This window comes from Ambystoma mexicanum, chromosome 14, assembly GCF_040938575.1.
Source record: "Ambystoma mexicanum isolate Mex_15411 chromosome 14, UKY_AmexF1_1, whole genome shotgun sequence".
Lineage (NCBI taxonomy): Eukaryota > Metazoa > Chordata > Amphibia > Caudata > Ambystomatidae > Ambystoma > Ambystoma mexicanum.
The window spans coordinates 39,537,292-39,556,913 of NC_090940.1; the positions used below are offsets into that span (position 1 = coordinate 39,537,292).

The 19,622-nt window shown below is 45.6% G+C and overlaps 1 protein-coding gene across 7 annotated transcripts in view; it reads left to right on the plus strand.

Annotated features, from left to right (window-relative positions):
* Window positions 1–19,622, plus strand: part of HECTD1 (HECT domain E3 ubiquitin protein ligase 1) — a 1,011,111-nt gene that overhangs the window by 368,541 nt on the left and 622,948 nt on the right. For all 7 annotated transcript variants that reach the window (XM_069638480.1, XM_069638479.1, XM_069638478.1 and 4 more), the window contains one exon: window positions 9,460–9,682. In XM_069638480.1, the coding sequence (XP_069494581.1) occupies window positions 9,460–9,682 (223 nt within the window). The remainder of the gene's footprint in view (window positions 1–9,459; window positions 9,683–19,622) is intronic.

The following is a 19,622-nucleotide window of genomic DNA, read 5'->3' on the forward strand; positions in this document are numbered from 1 at the left end:
CCGTAACCACGCTCAACCTTCATGCTTGGTATCTGAAAAGCTGAGATACAGGGATTGGAACCTTCCAGATGACGTTATGGAGGTGTTGCTTTCGGCAAGAAGGCCAGCAACAAAGTCTCCATAACGCTGCAGTTGGAAAAAGTTTTGCAACGGGTGCAGAGAAAAGAATGTCGATCCTTTTCTATATTTTGTTCCGGAAGTATTATCTTTCCTTCTGACCCTAGCACATAGAGGTATGAATATTGGAACAATAAAATGTTACCTTGCGGCGCTTTCCATTTTCAAGCGCTCATCGGAAGAATGCTCCTACTTCAAAATTCCTTTGATAATACAATTCTTAAAAGGACTCACTAATGCGTTTCCTCCTCACCCATTTCAAGTACCGATCTGGGACCTAAATTTATTCCTTAAATTCTTAATGTGTGCTCCTTTTGAGCCTATGCACACGTGTCCATCAAGATTACTAACGTGGAAAACGGCCTTCTTGGTTGCTCTAACATCATTAAGAAGAGTGAGGGAATTGCAGGCACTGTCTTCTGGGCCACCCTATACTGTGTTCCATAAGGACAGAGTTGTGTTGAGGGTAAAACCATCATTTTTACCGAAAGTAATATCTGATTTTCATTTAAGTCAGAAAATTGTCATACCCGCATTCTATCCTCCACCCCATCCTCCGAAGTAGGAGGAAAGATTACACAGGTTGGATCCGAAAAGAGCTTTAAGCTTTTACATCTCTAGACTTTCCAGACTTAGAGTGGACAACTAGCTGTTTATAGGTTGCACAGGAAGGAAACTGGGTAAATCGGTGACAAAACAGACAATTTCACGCTGGATTGTGCTTTTCATTTCAGAATGCTACATAGCTCAAAAAGACCCTCCGGAAGGGGTAAGGGCTCATTCAACAATATACACACCGCCTCCTCCACGGCGCTTCAAAGAGGTGTTCCAATAAGATCCATTTGGGAAGCAGCAACTTGGTCTTCGCTACACACCTTCTCACAATTCTATAACCTGGATGCTTCCCAGTCTAGGGAGCTAACTTTTGGAAAAGCAGTACTATACTCAGCTATCTAAGAGTATCGAAAAATCTACCCCCTCCTCCAGAGGAATTGTCCATACTGCTTTGGGAGTCTATCTAAAATGAGGAATACGTTGGAGGACACAATACACTCGAAGAACAAGTTACTTACCAACTGGTAACGTTCTTTCGATTGGATGTTCCTCCGACGTATTCCTCATCGCCCTCCCAGCCTACCCCTCTGTAGATTTTTCCAGGTTATTGCCATCTCAAATCTCGCAAGGCTCATACCTGCCTGCCGGCACTATCTACACAGTACAAGAGCAAAGATATAAAAAGGGGAAAAACGGAACTGAGGCCAACGGGCGCCGCGCGTGCTACTTATACACCCGATGACGTCACCCTCAACGGAGGCCTTCAAGGGACCATCGACTGGACAACATCGACGCACGGCGCCCTCTGCTGAAAACATTTCCGAAGAGCAGCAAAGCTGGGTGGAATACATCTAAGATGAGGAATTTTTTTTTTTTTTTTTTTTAATAAATGTTTTGTTTGACTTATCAAACTTTTCATTTTTTCTTTTTCCTTATTCTCTTCTTGCCACTAGATTTCGATCTGCCTATTATTTTTTTTTACACTTCTTTGTTGATTTCGTTCCAGAACTTGATCACTGAAATGATCAACCACTGATTGTTTCCTTGGAGCAGCGTTGCCCAACGCTCTTCTGTTGTCATTTGTTGGTCTGAGATTTTAAAAAAGTCTCTAAATAAGTCACGTTTATTTTTTAGCTCTGGGCACACCATGATTAGATGGAATAATGTTTCTTGCTGCATAGGGTCTTTACAGTAGCGACAGGTTGCTGAATTACTACGTGTTCGATCTATTAATGACAAGTATTCGCGTGTTGGTAGTATGTTCAAACGAAAGCGCAAAAATAGGTCACGAATTTTCACATCAGGGAATTGGAGTAAATACAAAGGCATCTCGTTAATAGCTCTTACTTCCATGTCAGCATTTAGATGTCTTTTAAATTTTTTCTGGTCTTCCATTGTTCTTATCCAGTCATTTTTCTGAATTTTTCGTTTCGCGTATTGTGGTCTGTTTCTCAGCATTTCTTCGCTAATTTCTTCTTGTTGCATTTTTTCTTTGATTTCGCTTGTCCACTTTGTTAAGGCTGCAACTTGAGATGGATGTTTTTTATCTTTCAAGATTTCGAGTGTTGGGATTATTTCCTCCGAGATGATTTTTCTGTATAGGTCCATTTGTTTCCACAGTACAATGGATTGAATAGATTGGAGGGCGAGTTCGTATCGAATTCTAGAGATTGGAAAAGATTTTGGTAGAGCAAGGGTTTTTCGCCAGAATATAGCTTCGTATCTTGACCATTTGAATAGATGCTGATGTATCAGAGATTCGCTCGCATAAGTCAAAATCGGAATGACTTTCTGTTTATACAATAGAGTTGTAGGTTTTACCGTATAGGTACCATATTTGCAGTGAAAGAAGCGGCCTTGTCTTGACAATGATATTGTTTTTTCTTCGATGTTTTCTTGCCATTCTTTTTCGTTCTTAGATGGGTTGATCATTACACCTAAGTATTTTATGGATTTGGTTGACGCAATGTTTTTATGTTCCAGGTAGAATTTCGGCGTCCATTGCTTCGTAGAGTTTTCAGTTATGAGTTTCATCATTTTGGTTTTATCTGTGTTAATTTGTAGATCGTTTTCCTTCATGAAAGTTTGCGTTTTGTCCAATGTTATTTGGAGACCTTTTGCGGTTTTGTCCATGATAATAATATCAGCGAAAATTAAGGTTTGAATTAATTCACTATTTATCTTCGGTGGATTCGCTGTAGTGTGTTTAATTTTTCGTTCAAACTCATGAGTGTAAAGATTATAGAGGCAAGCCGCCAAGGGGCAACCTTGTTTTAACCCATTCCATGTGAGAATTGGGGCTGTTGCTTTTCCGTCATTTGAAAGTCGAACTCTAATTGACGTGTTCGAATATAGCTGTTGTATTGGGTGGAGAATGGTCGATGGACAGCCCCAAGCAGCCAATTTGGACCAGAGAAGTTGTCGATTAACAGAATCAAAGGCCATTTTCAAATCTATGAAGATTGCGTATACCTGCTGTACTTTTGTGAATGCTTCATATTTTATCATATTCAGCAAGAGAAGGTTGACGTTGGTACTTATTTTTGTGACAAAGCCAGTCTGTCTTTTTGCTTGTTTACCATTGTGAATAGCCCAAACAGATAGTTTTTTCTCGAGATAGCCTGCAAAGAGTTTACCCAACGGGTCCAATAAGGCTATTGGTCTGTAATTGGCTGGGTTTTTTCTATCTCCAGCCTTATAGATTGGTATTAAAGTAGCTACTGACCATGTACGAGGAATCTCTTTCGTCTTTTCTATCAGATATAAGAGATGTACGAAAAGTTTGGCCCAGTGTTCTGGATTTGCTTTGAGGTTGCCGTTTGCTAGCCCATCCGGTCCCGGGGCTCTAGATGAATTCAGACTCCTCATGGTGGTGGTAATATCATCTATGTCCCATTTTAGTGACCAGGGGTCGGTATCTTCTTGAAGAACTGATGTTGGTTCGAATACCGGTTTCTTATATAGGTTTTGGAAGTGTTTAACCCATATATGTGGTTCCACTTCTTGAATCAAGGTTTGATTTTTCGATGTTATATTCATCAAGGACCACAATTGTCGCGTATTTTTTCCATTTAATGCTTTCAAAAGTGCTTCTGCATCATGTTGTTTCGTTATCATTTTGTGTGATTTCATTATGTTGGTGAATTTTTGTTTTTCCTTTTTTATTTCACTTTGATAGTCTCTATCTTTCTTTATTTGTCGAAGTCGTTTGTAATGTTTCTTTTTTTCGAGAAAGATTTGTAAATTGAAATAGTGAGTGTGCGTCTGTTTGACTCTTTGTTGATTTCTCGATGTACATTGTTGATACTTCTCTAAGATCCAGCCATAATTTAATTTAGCTTGGTCCTCCAGAGGTGTGTCTTCGAATAGAGTAGGTAAGTCTCGTGTTTGATGATCTTTGATTCGGAGCCGGTTCAACCCGTTGTTTATTTCTAGTTCAGGAAGCTTCAAACCTTGATCACTTGAAGGTTCGGCTCGCCAGGAAATAATAATTTGACGATGGTCACTATTTGGATTCGTGGAACTCGCAGTGGAAGTTGTGATATTTCGAATACCTTCTGTTGTGAAGATATAATCAATTATTGTGTTGGAGTTCTCCCGTGACCAGGTCGGCAATGGAATGCCTATCGTTCGTGGGTTGGACACTTAGGTATATGTTGCGTAGTGTTATTTCCTTAATCCATTTTCTCGCTCTAGATGACATTTCATTAAGTGCCAATTTGGTTCCTCCTTTGTCAAAAAGATGGAAGTTGAAATCTCCTGCCTAGATGATTTCGTTTGTACTATTACTGATGTTCAATAAGTCGATTTCATCACATATAGAATCGATGAATTTATTGTCAGACATAGCTGTAGGGTTCCAATATATGTTAAAAATTGATAAGCATGTGTCTTTTGCAGGGTAGGATGGATTAGATTTCTGTATTGACGGAATGCTGATGGATAGGAGTTGTGCCCACGGATGGATTATTTTAGTTTCCATTATTCGCCATGTAGGTTGAATTTTTGATAATATGAGCATTCCTGATGCTGGTCTCCCTTGTTGTGAACCTATGGCCGGATTCATGAATGAACTATAGCCATCACACACTACTTCCTCTTTCAACCAGGTTTCTTGGAGACATATGATATCGACTTGTTCAAGTATAGGTGTCTCATTTTCAAAAAGATGTCTATGTCCCCTTGTGTTCCACGAACATAGGATTGTATGGGGTTTCAATGGGGCTTTTCGTTGTTATAGATACGTTTTCTTTGTTCTCCAATTCACGTCTAAGTTAGAGATGTTTCTTAAACTTTCTCGTGACATTTTATTTTTGTCATTTGATCTTAGACTTTTGTCATTAATTGTTTTCCCACCTTCTTGAATAATTTTTTGCTCACTTCGGTTCTTGGTTATATTTTTAGTAAAGGTTTCTAGTGTTCTTATTTTTTTTTCCGCCATCAAACGAGATACCATGATTTCTTCTGTTTGAAATCCCAAGGTCAATAAGTGATGTTTGTTGTTGAGGACACATTGCATTGTGTCGTAGTTGGAGAAATCGACATGGGCTTCTTCCATATATTTTTTATTTGGAAATATGATTAACTCAATATCTTCCGTTTTTATGTGGGACAATTGTGGGATTGCCTTAAACAATCGTAAAGTATTAGATCTATTTAAGATGACAGGATCTTCATTGCTCAATTTCTTCGGATATATAGCTAGTCGATATGCACACGAAATGTTTGACGGATTTCTAAAAATTGGTCTGAATAGTTTAGGGGTTACATGAATTGTTTTGTTGCCACTGGATTCAATGGCTCTTTCTGATTTGTTAACTGGCCATATTTCTTCAGTGGAAACTGCTGAATATGCCAGAGAGATGTTAGTTTGAGTGTAGTCAAGAAGTGAATCTTCATATTCATCTATTACAATGTGGGATTCATCTTGAGAGTTTATGGAAATGGAGTTATAGTCACTTACATTGTTTTGTGTAGAGGTGTCTGTCAGGTTAATAGGATTTGGAGCTTTGATTCGTGTTTCCTGAATGATTACTTCTTTAGGTATGGCTTGTGGTTCAAGTGTGCTCTGGTTGCCGAGTGCCGTAGGATTTAGAGCTCTAACTCTTTTTCTAGAGTTCGGGGTGGTTTGTTGATTGATTACATCTAAAAGTATATCTAGTGGTTCCGGCGTTAGCTGATTGCCTTGTGATGTAAGATTTAGAGCTCTATCTACTTTTCCATCGATTAGAATCGGTTGTGGAAGAATAGGCTGGTTATTAACCAGAGAGTTTCTATTGGTCTTTGTCCTTTCGTTATTCGTTTTCTGAGCATTTAGTACCTTTCGCAGAAATGCACGTGACCCATTTTTTGTATTTTTTTTGTGCTTTGGTTTAATAGCGGTTTCCTGCCCCACTAATCCTCGTTTTGACAAATCGAAAATATCAAATGGGGTACAAGCGGGTGGTTCCGTGATCTCTTGCCCTGCAGAAACCAAGGCTTGTGGAATTGGAACTGGATAGAGTTGATGATCGTATTGGGTCGTTTGGTCTATTTTCCTCATATTTGAATTAGATTGAATTTCTGTCTGAGTTTGTTTGGATATACATTGTAGGTTCATTGTTACTTGTGCAGATTTTTTTACTTTGTCATCCACCATTTTTTTGGTGATAGTTGAAAAAGTGTCCATTAGGCTTAATTTGTCAGCTCTATCGGCTCTCGCCACTTCCGCTAGTCTATTTTGCCATGTTCTTGATGATTCAGCTTCATATTTTAGTCTTTCTTGAATGGAGCTTATTAGGGATTCAAACTGTGTTTGCTTGGTCAAGAGCATTGCTAGCAATGTCGCTTGGTCTTTGATGGAATCAACCATTGCTTCTTCGATTTTTAAAAACGGTATCATAGCTGTTGATAACACTGCTACCAAAGTATTTTGTAGATCTAACATCGTCGTAGGCAGTCTTCGTTGGTATTCGGGAGAATTACTTATATTCCCAGGGTTCACACAGATGGAAGAATTTGTTTCATCCAGGTTGGTTTCCATAGGTTCCTTCACCGGCGAAGCGGTTCTTAACAAACCTATTGGGGTAGATGACTCGATTTTTCCGATTTGGTTTGGTGTAAACAGGCCGCCACAAACCTCAAGTTTGTTTCCTTGTAAATCTATAATTGTGTCGATTTCTGTGATGTCCAATGAGAGACGTACACTTCGTGCCATGAGTGGATTTGTGGGATCATCATTTGTCATAGCAGTTGGGAGATGTGTTGCTTGTCATTGCTGTTTGGCTGCCCTCGCACGCTCTTGAAGAGGCGTTTGATGGGAATTTTCGAGTCGCGAATTATATCCTAGCATCTCTGGATGTGTAAGCGACTTAGGAGGGTCACGTATAGAACATGCGTGATCAAGATGAGACAAGGAAGCTGGGGCAGAACATAATATTTTTGTGTCTAGTTTATCATGAGCAAGAGTGTGGGTTACAAAGTCGACATTGAGCAAGCAATCCTGATCTACAGATTTTGCTTTGATGATGTTGTGTGTGTTTGGTGATTTTAAATTAGTCGTTATGGTTCCATCAGGATCTCGGTTGTTGGTCGTTTTTTGTATAGGCACTATCGATACCTCTCGTTTGCCCTGGAGCCTTGTACGGGGTTTAGTGGGTTCCATAGAGAGTTCCGCCTCCTATCGCCGATCCAGCCGCAAACAGCACAAAAACAGCCTCGCCCTTTTCTCCACCTCGGGCTTCTCGCCGCAAGGGTGAGGGAGTGCCGGATATGAAGGCACTTCCTGTAGGCGTGGCCAACGGGCGTCAGGTGACGCGTGTCACGTGATGAGGAAGCGATGGGGAAGCACACCGCCCGCTTCAACTGCTATCGGCTCCTGCCAATAGACTGATGCGAGTTGGAGCGGCGCTTCGCCTTTCCTTGTGTCTGCAGGTAAAAGTTTGTAGATCAGGTAATCTCACCACCGCACAGCCGCCATGATGAGGAATACGTTGGAGGAACATCCAATCGAAAGAATGTTACCAGTTGGTAAGTAACTTGTTCTTTTACAATATAGTGTTTCAGTATTTCTTTGGACCGTGTGTATGCTACAATTTCTTTGTACTGATCTACTGCCCTCTCCCTCCTAAGATGAGCCTTGCTGCTCTGTCTACGCTACCAAATGTTCTCATGTGGTGTAGATTTTTTTACTGCGTCAGATATGGTTTTATGAAGCCCTTAGTTGGACTGTAGAAAAACTGTCCCTAACATCCTGAAACAGAATAACGCTGTAGGTTTTTACCGACAGGTTCTGCTTAGCTTGAATTGCCTTGGATCATTCTAAATGTCTACTTCTAATTCCCAGGAATAGCTTGCTGCCGTTCTAAATGTGTATCATTGTTTTACTCGCCTTGAACTGCATACTGCTCTTTTAAATTAGGTTTATACTTTGGTTTGCATACCAAAAGTATTGTGTTGATTTTTATAATTGTTTATGAATGATAATAGTACTTTGCTTTCTAAAGAAGTCTCTTTGCCTGTGTATATATAAAATAAACCAATTTTTTTTTTACAATACATCAGTTTCTCTTTGGACCATGTGTATGCTACAAAATCTTTGTACCAAGCTACAGCCTTCTCTCCTTCCTAAGATAAGTCTGACTGCTCTGTTTATGCTGCCAAATTATGCAGTATGGGATTATACTAAGAGTTGGCGATTACTGTATTGCCTAGAGTATAGCTTTATAATGCCCCTGGGTGGACTTTAGAAAACTGTCCTGAGACCATTCAATTCTAGGCTGCCACCCAATCACTTGGTGAGCATATGTTTCTGTGTTTTAGGCTGGGATGTGTATTCCATTGAAAGCCTCAGACACCCAGGCATGCCATTCGTATATGGTCCGTTCCTGCACTGTACCTCGACAGGACTCGGCAGGCAAATTACCACGCAATGCTTCAACCAGAGACTGCCATCTTGTGCTGGTCTCCGTGGCTACCTGTCAACAAATTTGGTGAACAGCAGCCCCTGCTAACCCCAATTTGCTCACCCAGACACATGGCAAACAGAATATGGTGCAAGTACACCCCACTGCAATGTGGTGGGATGCTGGGTAGAGCCAGTTCCCAAAATATGTATTGGGTGAAACTGCCACTAACAGACACATATTTAAAACCCAGCATGTGACCTTCATTATACTCTGCAATACCAAGGTATGTGATCGACAAACCGTGGGAGGCCTAAGCATCCCTCACGACCACATCTTTACACATATACATCCTCACCTAGGAAAAGGTTGAGAAACCCTTGCAAGAATTATTTTTCAAAAATTATCACACAGGCTACTTACACAGGCTCCTTCATATGTTTGGCAGGTGCATGCACCCTTTCATGTACCATTAGCATGTTTTAGTCCCCAGAGACCAGCTTTTGGTGCTTGAATACGAGAATACTTCTAAGACGATAGTGAGGGTTCCTCTTTACAATTGTCAATTTCATGTGCTATTCAAAAATACCCATATCTCGTTCGTTTTGAGTTGCACACAGCTTGGCTCTTGTTCGATTTGCTGTTTGCATTCCATGGCACTCCTCCAAAGGCTCTACAATCAGCCAGTTTAATTTTTACTTGGTGTTTGTGGAGCTAGCTACATGCTTTTCATTCTTTGTCAGCTCTGTTGCCCTGTGACCTCTGTGAAATGACATTGGCTGACCTGGTGCTCCTGTTCAGGAAGAGCTGAGAGAGTCCCTAAAAGTCTGGCAGCACACTGGCTCTGTAGGTGCAGGGTCGTTTTGTCCACATTGCTTATTTTTCTTCACTCTTTCCTTCATAGGAGGATGAGCCCCAGGAGGATGCCAAGGAGCTACAGCAAGGAAAACCCTACCATTGGCGGGACTGGTCCATCATCCGTGGGAGGGATTGCCTGTACATATGGAGTGACGCTGCTGCCTTGGAACTGTCCAACGGGAGCAATGGCTGGTTCCGCTTCATCCTTGATGGGAAGTTGGCCACCATGTATTCCAGCGGTAGTCCAGAAGGGGGCTCCGACAGTTCAGGTAAATGGACCGTTGGCTTTGCGTTCTGAAAAGCTTTTGAGAATGTGCAGGTTCCAGCTAGCAACTTTTATGTTTAAGGTTTAATCTCACCCTTATTTGTTTGGGGAATCATTCTTGCTGCTCCAGCATGGGGTCTTGCATGGATTCACATGCTCATGAATATTCCCTGTCAGGCTGGGAATCCTCTGTAAAAGAAAAAAACAGTTTCACTTTCACTTACAAATTGTCGATCTCCAATAAACCAATCACTGAGCTCTGGGTCACGCTGTCCCATCCAATGACAGTCCTCTCCCTAAGCTTCACCCCTGGTGGCCAGCTTTAGATTTTTACTGCATGATTCAGTGTTGGGAGTCCTTTTGGTACTCTCCAAGCAATTCTTATCCTAATATTTTTAGTTGTCTGGTAAAATTGGAGTTTTGACACATTTTTGGATTGATCGTTCGGCCATAGGTTGACTACCAGTAGCGGGGATCTGCTGTCAGTGAAGATACTACATTGAGGATCTTTCATCGGATCAGAGAAAGCCTAGGCTTGGCCATGACCGAGGAGAAGAGATGCCTCTTCAAACTCTGCACAAAATGTGGACTAAGGAATGTTTTCGTGGCAGATCGACACCACTAATGTCTCCAGTGCCTGCATCCGGACCATGATGAGGAGCGATACGTGAGGTCTGCCGTGGCTTTTTGGAAAGACAAAGAAGGATCGTTTCAGCAGGCTGGCTGCGTGGTTAAAATCGGCTAAGGCCTCTGACTCGTCTTCTGGGCATGGTCATGCTCCCCCCCACCCCCCCGGGATCGGCAGGTCCCACAATCCAAATCACTCAGAAAAGAGGTTGAGGTCCTTTGAGGATGTCCCGCCTGCGGGGCTCCAAAAGAAGGCAAGGCTGCATGCCACTGATCCCACTGGGTTTGCCGCTGCTGCGGGTTCCGCTCGGAAAGGACAAGGTCGCCGTCACCGACCACATCACAGTGAGCCTACTGGTGATGGGCGCCGCCTCTTAGAGAAAGTCCTTGATTCCTTCGAAACTCTGCTTACCATCGGCGGACAAGGCGACGAAGGAGATATCCAAAGTGGGCCCTTGACTGCCTCCATTGGCTATGCCATCGGCGTCACAACCAGCCAAGACAACATCAACGGCCACATCAAAGACTGCTGTAACCACCCTGTCGATGACTTCATCGACAACCACTACTTAATCAAAGGAGGGGCAGACCACGAGGGTGGTGCCCACAGTCGTAGTGACGGCTGCTCTGCGTCTGCGGATGGCCATACCAGCACTGCGTGAGGTTACTGCTGCAGCTTTGACGAAGACCCCTGGAAAGGGGATAGCTCAAGGGGCTGAGCCAAGTGTGCAGGTGCACATCTATACTAGCTCGGATGAGGATGACAACCTGCCCAAGGGCTACTATTCGGACCATGGAGGGGGCCAGGGACTGTTGGGCAAGATTGTATGTAGTAGCCCTGTGTGAGGTTAACAAGTTCTCTGAACAGTTACTCACTTAACAATCCCCCAATGAAATGTAGGTTAACCCTTTCCCAGCTCTACAAGTAACTTATGTATGACTTTTTGGAGGGACAGATGAGCACAAAGTCGGAGGGTAAGAAGAGTCTGCAGGGAGCCAGGACTGCCAGTGTCAATTGAGCAAAGTCTAGGGAAGCTCTGGCACTTCTTGAAGATAGCACAAAAGTCTTGCACAATGTTAAAGAGTTTTGTTGTAAAAAGAATCCCTGTTGGCCCACAAGCTGGGAGGCTTGTGAAAAGCAAAGATGCAAGCAACTCTGCAAAGGGCAGCAAATGTAAGCCTCCAGTGAGAGCAAGAAAGCTACACACAACAAGAGGTAAGTACCCATAGTTGCACAGTACCTTGAGTCTGAAGAAAAGGTTCCAGCTGGCTTCTGTTCCTGGGCCTCGGTCGTGGGGACAAGAGGGAGGACGTCTGGGGACTTGGGCGGTAGCAATGGGCTTACTCCAGATCAACAGCACTTTGCGGTTTCAGCTACTCACAACTAGCACCACTGCAGTTCTTGGACACCTTGTGGGCTCTCCTTGCTTCTGGGGTCCAGCACTCTTTTGAGGTGGCTCAGGCTTGGTTCGTCCTGCTTTGAGGGAGTCCTTAGGTTCTTCCAGAAGCTCGGGTCAGCTTAAAAATTATGCACTCAATTCTGGTGTTCCTGTCCCCTGGTACTCGGTTCCAGCAGCAGCAAAGAAGAACAGCCAGCAGGGAGAGGGGTTCCAGGCAAGTTCGTCTTGGTGTAAGTTGGTCCCACCAACACAAGGGAAGAAGTTGTCCTTTCCATGCTTCTCAAGTCGATTAGAAATTTGGAGCTATAGCATGCAGCAGGGCTTCACTGTGCAAACCAACGGTTTCAGGAGGGTGCAGCAAGCTTCTCTCCCAGTTTCTTCTTCGGTTCCTTCGTCCAGTGGTAGACTCAGCCTCCCTTGCAAAATACCTCCCCTTTTATGCAAGTTTCTCCCATTCATGGGGGCGTGGCTAGCCGACGTGCGATGTGCACGCAGTTTCGCAGCTCTCATGTTTTACCGGCCTAAAATCCTGAACAAATCTGACATTTCAGCCCTATACAGCGAGACCAAATTAAGGTGACCAACATAGGAGAGGCGGGTGCCACGAATGATGCACCGGCGTGGAGGAAGCGAGGTCTGCTAACCCTGAGAAACGACAGTGTGAAGACCTTCCTGCCCACCGCAGACACTCAGAGGCCAGAGGCAGTCTTCACTCCTGAAGCCTGCCAAAGGCACACGAACAAAGGGACCAAACCTGGTTTGGCGCGCAGCAACAAACACTAGAAGGACCTTTCCAAAAAGATGACCGGGACCCGTTTAAACAAAGGGGCTTAAGGTGCCATGAAAAATATGGCTCCCGTGATTTTTAGCTACCGGTGTTCGCAGTTGGGAAAAATCATGGAAGTTCATTGTAAAACCACTGCCACAAGAGCATTTAACTGCTACATGAGTATTTAGACACAGGGGAGACTAACCCCTCCGGCACTCCATTGTAAAATGGTGTGTGCTGGGTCTAGGAATTTGGAAAGGCTAGTAAAGTCAATTTCACTTTACATTGATCCCATTGGGAAGACTATAAGACATCCCTGTGTCACTGCACTGAAGGTGCTGTGTAACGCACATGAAAAGATGCCTATGGAGTTATCTAAAACCCCATAATCAAAGAACATAAGTGTAAAACATACATCAAAACACATGAGTGTGAAATAAGGCTCACACTCTTTCCAGGTAAAAAAAAAAAATCAAGTCCTTAAAATCCAGCAAAGTTGCTGGGGGCCTCTAAGGTGAAGGGAATTAGCACATTTATGAGAATTCTCCCTAACACTGTTCCCCCCTGGGAGGGCCGCGAGGGTGTCGGGCTTACCAGCGGTGGGGATTAAATGGGAGACAGTCATTTAAGTATCTGGGCATACAGATATTCCATGAGGACGAAGATGTAAACAACACGGAGAGGGCATTATCGAGGGCAGTGGACTCAGTTCAGTTTTGGAAGGACCTACCTCTCTCCCTGATGTGTAGAGTGGCGTTATGCAAAATGGTGATCCTACCAAGATTGTGCTACTTCTTTGCCAACATACCATACCTGGGAAAGAAAATCTTCTTTAAAATGCTAGACGGCAGAATAGGGGAGCTGCTATGGAACAACGGGAGGAGGAGGGTGTCCCTAGTAACACTGTGTACACCGAGGCTGGGCGGCGTATTTTGGCCTACCAGACTATGAGAAATACTTCATAGCAGCACAACTGAAAACGGTACTAGAATGGGGACAACCAGGGGAGGGGGGTGTGTGTGTGTGGGTGTGTGGGGGGTAGTCCTGAGGGGGCTGGTGGGAGGCCTACCACCACATCGGAGGGGAGTTGAATTGTTATGGAAACCGGTGGGTAATAAGGGGGAGTACAATTGTGTTTGGGGAAGTTAGGGAGAGATGGAAGAAATACGTTCGGCAAAAGGGACACAGAGGGCTCTATGGAGCGAACCTACCCTGGGGGATAGACCGGAAACTGCAGCAAGCTGTAGGGAGAGCAGAAATACAGAGACTTAGAGAGGGGATGTGAGGTGGTTGGGGACCTGTTTGACTGGGGGAAACCGGTACCAATTGTAGATTGGTGTACGAAATGTTATCTGCCGAAAGGCCTGTTCCTGGCATATGGGGCAATAGTCAGACTAGCGGAACTATGGTACGAAATCCCAGAAGAGCCCGAGACGTGTCCGCTGAAGCAGATTCTACTGGAACAAACGGGGGCACATCGAGGGTCGCGCGTATCTACAAAGCCCTACAGGGAGAGGAAACCTGGAGGGGAACTGAAGGTGAAGGAGAAATGGGAGGGGCACATGGTGTACCAGATATCGGAGAAAGAGTGGGTAAAGGCATGGGAACAGGTCCAAAAGGTATCACGGAATGCCCGATTTCAATTGGTCCAATTTAATATAATGCACAGAACATATGTGACACTAACCAGATTACGGGCAACGAATACAACATTAATGGATGAATGCCCTAGGTGCGGTAAGGGCCCAGCGGGATTCTGGCACATGATATGGGATTGTGGAGTGATATCAAAACTGGAACGCAACCCAAGAATATGCTTCGAATGGATTGTGTCCTCCAACGTATTCCACATCTTTGACATGTAATGTCCATAGCTGTGCACTTCGGAAACTTTTTCGGCAGAGGGCGTCCTGCATCGATGGCGTCGGGTCAATGTCCCTCGAAGGACTCCTTCAAGGGCGACGTCACAGGATGTTATAAATAGGATGCACAACGCCCGTAGCCTCAGTTCCGTTTTTTCCACGAGTGTGTTAACTTTGTAAAACACGGCGCGTCTCATGTGTTCATCATTACAATGTCTTTCTCTTCGACCCCTCCGACTCTGCAGTCTGGCTTCAAGACCTGCCGGGACTGCAAGTAAAAAATGTCGCTCACCGACCCCCACCGCATTTGTTTGTGGTGCTTGGGCGAGTCGCACGACACCGACTGCTCGAAATGCCAGTCGCTGACTGGCAAGGCCTTGCGCGAGTGGAAGGGGGAAGCTCCAGGCAGGTAGGGGCTCTAAGCCTGTTAAGTCCCGGACTTCCAAGTCCAAGGGGGTTTCCACCGGCGACTCGAGGGGGGGACTCTCCACGTCAGGAGTCCCGGGGATCTTGGTCCCAGAGTGGTTCCCGACACTCTTCTTACTCGTCCCGGCCCTCTAGGAAGCGCTGTCACCAGTCGCCTTCCCTGTCGTCCTAGGAGGATGGTGCCTCGAGGAAGGTTACGTGCCCTAAGAAGTCCTCGGCTCCGGCGGAAAGGGCAGCGTTTAAACAATCCATGTTAGTGATTTTTCAATCGCAGGGCACAGGTCTGGTCACTTCTTCTGATGAAGCCGGCCAGGATCGGTTTCGTACCGTGGCTCGCACGCCTTTGGGCTCGGTTCCACGACGCAACTTGCATCTGGAGCCTTTGAGGTATTGTCCGGACAAGGATTTGAAGAGTCGAAAGAGACGTGTCTCTAGGTCTCGGTCCTCGTCTCCAGCAAGACCGCAGCAACCTATTGAGGGCAGGTGTCGACTCGTTCGGCGCTGTCAGTCCGATTCGGACGTCGACGTTTTGCCGTCGTATCAGTCCACGGTGCCGTCGGCGCCTATGTCGACGCCGAAGCATTAGGCGCTCACAACGTCGAGGTTGTCGACGCCTTCAGGGATTTTTTTCAAAATCTGCCTTTGGGAGTACCCGGATATCGTGGATCCTCCAAGGAAGGCTATGTTGAAGTCTGTGAGGCCAGTTTTGGACTAAAGTCCCTCTTCGGTCACCAGACCTGGGTTTCATCTCCCTCTGGCTGGCCTTTATGAAGAGGAGGAAAGGTCTGAGGTGGAGTACCTAGGTGACATGAGGATGCTCCACTTTTTTCGGGAGGCAGTCACTTGGAGGAGTTGCGGCAGACCCTCCATGAAGCCAGTGGGTTGGACACTTGGAATTCGGTAGGCCTGAGCCTGGGGCTCATGTAGTGTCTTCGTACAGGAGGCTCATGGCGAGGGTCTTGAGTATCTGGGCTGGTCCAGTCCTCCTGAAGACTTTGTGCAGGATTATCTGACGGACATTTTAGATCAAGGCCTGTCCTCTGACCCGGTTTTTCAATTTCATCTTAACTTGCAGAAAAGGTTGGCAGCTGCTTGGCAGTCCCTGGAATCTCTTCCGGCTGTTAATAAGACTTTGACCAAGAAATGCCGCCCTTCCTTTAGCGACCCCAGCTATTTATCTACTCACCCCACTCCCCAGAGTTTGGTGGTTCAGGCGGCTATGGCTACCTCAAGGCCACCGACGGTTGGTTCCGGAAGGTATTTTCAGCTGGGAGCATGGCCTTGAAATCGGCCAACTCCACGTGTGCCTTGGCAAGGTTTTCACACACTCTGTGGAATTGTTTCTTTGACGGTTGAGCATATTCCCGAGGGGGAAGAAAGGGATGGGTTCCTTGCTCTCGTGCAGGACGGCAAGGATGCCATGTGTGAATCCCTTCAGTCTGGTTTGGATACGGCCGACAGTGTTAGCCGGTCCATCGCTGCGAGCACCGTTATTCGCAGACTTGCATGGTTGCGGAAGTCAGGGGTTTGCTCCGGATGTGCAGGCCCGTCTTCTGAACATGCCCTTTGATGGCGCACATTTCTTTGGCAGCAAGGCTGACGAGAGCCTTTAGAGGTTGCAGACCTCAAAAGCTGCGGCGAAATCAAGCGCCGCAGTGCGTCAACCTCTGCCTTTTCAGCCTAGGGGTCAGCAGTGGAGGGGAGGTTCCTTTCATTACTACTCATCCTTTGGTAGAACGAGAGGGGCCGCAAGTCAAAGGGGCCAGCAAAAAAAGTACCCGTGGTGGTCAGGGAAATCAAGTTGCCAAAGCCACTCAGGCAGCTGCCTCTTTGCCTTCAGGCACTGCCGCAGCCGCTTCCGCTCAGTCATGAGGCCATGTCCCATGGTTCGCCGGTTGGGGGCAGACTGTCTCAGCATCTCGAAGAATGGCGTGCCAATACTTCAGATGCGTGGGTTCTGGATACCATAGCCCACGGCTACTGCTTTCCCTTCCTTCAGTGGCCTCACGACAACCCACCGGGGAAACTCTCTTTGAAGCTTCCGGATCCGCTCCTTGCGCACAAGATCTTGTCCCTGCTGAAGAAAGGTGCTATAGAACTGGTGCCTGTAGCGGAGAGGACCAAGGGATGGTATTCCCCCTATTTTTTGATCCCAAATAAAGACTGGGGATTGAGACCCATCATGGACTTGCGTTGGTTGAACAAACTTCTCAGGAAGGACACGTTCAAGATGGTCACTCTTTCTCAAGTCCTCCAGGCCCTTCAACTTCAGGATTGGTTGGTGTCTCTGGACCTCAAGGATGCTTACTTTCATGTGCCGATTCATCCCGCGCACACCAAGTACCTGAGGTTTGCGGCTGGCGACTCGCATTTTCAGTTTCGTGTCCTGCTGTTCGGATTGACCTCCTCCCTGAGGGCCTTCACCAAGCTAATGGTGGTGGTGGCAGTGTACCTCAAGTGAGGGGGGGATTCACGTCTGCTCCTACCTGGACGACTGGCTGATCCGGGCGCGCTCTCCCGAGATGGCACTGAATCATCTCGGTGTCACCTGCCGCACCCTTCACAGGCTGGGCTTCTCCCTGAATTTCAAGAAGTCACATCTGACACCTTCCCAACAGCTCCAGTACATCAGGGCTATTCTAGACAAGTCCTTGGGGAAGTGTTCACCTCCCAAGGTAAGTGCTAATCACATTGTGTAGATGGTGGACAAGTTTCAACATGCCCAGAGACTCCCGGCTTTTGAAGGTTGCTCGGCCTCATGGCATCCTGCATTTTTCTGGTGCCAGAGGCCCGGCTGCGGATGAGATCCCTGCAGTGGGCTCTCAAGATGCAGTGGTCACAGTTCTCCGGCAAGATGTTGGATCCCGTTCAGATTCCATTGTCGGTCTCCGAGGATCTTCTATGGTGGGCCAACGAAGGGAACCGGATAAGGGCGGGGGGGGGGGGTCAGTTTTGGCAACCATGGCCAGAGGTGACGGTAGTGACGGATGCTCCCCTCACATGATGGGGCGCTCATGCCAACGACTTTTCCGCCAGCAGTCGTTGGATCAATCTGTTAGAGCTGAGGGCCATCAGGATAGCCCTGAAGGCTTTTCTGCCCTCTATACGGGGGAAGAGTGTCCTTATTATGTGTCAGGTACTGTTAGGATACAGTGACATATTCTGAGACATTAGGTCTGGGGAAAATTAGTATAGAAAGGTTTTTGGAAGTTATTATGAGTTTAATTTTAAAACAGCCAATTTTGCCCTTAACATTCATTGCAGCCTATGGAGAATGCCCCAAGCCAAGATGGAGGTCCTCAGTCTAAGTTCTGATTGGCTGGTGATTGTTTATAGGGAAGACAGTGAACATTCTAAACTGCCTTTCATCGTCTTTGCCCAGCTGAGAGGTCGTGTATTAAGCTGCTCCTGCTTAACTTGTTCAGGGGTTTCAAGTTTCAAGCGGTCGAGCGGCTTATTTGGAAAAGCAAACAGGAATCTTGCGGAGATTCATTTTGGCACTGAACAGGAGTAAGAAGATTTCGAGTTATCCAAAAAGAAAAAAGTTTCAAAGACTCTTCACAAGATAAGTCCTTTTAAAACTCAAGACTCTTTCTATAATTTCATTGTAGAAGATTTAATCTGATTGTCAAGTTCATATGAAAAATATTTACTAAGAACTATATTGCTGTCGCATGTTTGGCTTTGCTACGCTACGTTTTCTATCAAGCGCGTGGTTTTTCCGTTAACAGAAGCCTGCGCGTGAGAGTCTTCGCTTGAGTATCTAGCGCGAGCTCTTTGGTGTCGCGTGATACTTTTGTGCGTGTGTTTTTTCTACCCGCGGTTGGATTTCCGCGCGTGTGCATCTTGTATTAAGCGCGTGTGAATTTTTACCCGCGGTTTGTCGTCAGCGCGTGTGCGTGTGCTCGCATCTTGGACTAAGCGCGTGTGGATATTTCCCGCGGTTGAACTTCAGCGCGTGTGCGTGTTTTCGTTTAATCGCGTGTGGATTTTTCCCGCTGTTCCGACTTTAGCGCGTGTGCGTGTGATCGCATCTTGGACTAAGCGCGTGTGGATATTTCCCGCGGTTGAACTTCAGCGCGTGTGCGTGTTTTCGTTTAATCGCGTGTGGATTTTTCCCGCGGTTTCGACTTAGCGCGTGTGAGTGTTTTCGCATTTTGGACAAAGCGCGTGTGGTTTTTTCTCTCGCGGTTCGATTTCAGCACGTGTGAGTTTACTCGCTCCTTGGATAATCGCGTGTGGTTTTTCCTGCGGTTTAATCTACAGCGCTTCAACGATCTTCACTCAGTTTGGATCCCTATGCGAGTTCAAGAGATTTCCACGTGAGATTTTTGACGCAAGTTTCAAGAACTGTTTATTTAAGTAAAAACACTCTAAAAAGAAATTAATAAGAAGAAATATAAATACTTTCCAGAAACACTAGAACTTCCATTTACTTTTAATGAACTTAAGACTTTGTTCAAGCTTCTTGAGTTTAAAGAAGATTACCTGCAAAGTTAATTTCACATTCATGGACCTACTAAGAAGGCTGAATGATCGTTGAGACTCAAGTCAACTAGTAAGGAAGTCTAGTCAGCTTATCACTTCTCTGGGCATTTTGTAGAGAAGTTCCAGGTATGGTTTTTACTTTATTTGGTAAAGGATATTGATACTTAAGGTTATTATAGTGCCCCATGAATAACAAGGTGTATTATATGTTTGTTTTACCACAGGTGAAGAACCAGCTAGTCTTAGCTTCCAGCCTGGTGTTTGTTAATTTGTCCCTTCCCCCTTTCCCCTGGAAGTGAGGTAAACTGAGCAGTTTATAGTATCAGCTCAGAGTGCCACATTTTGGGTGGATTGTCGGGGGCTCAGCAGCTT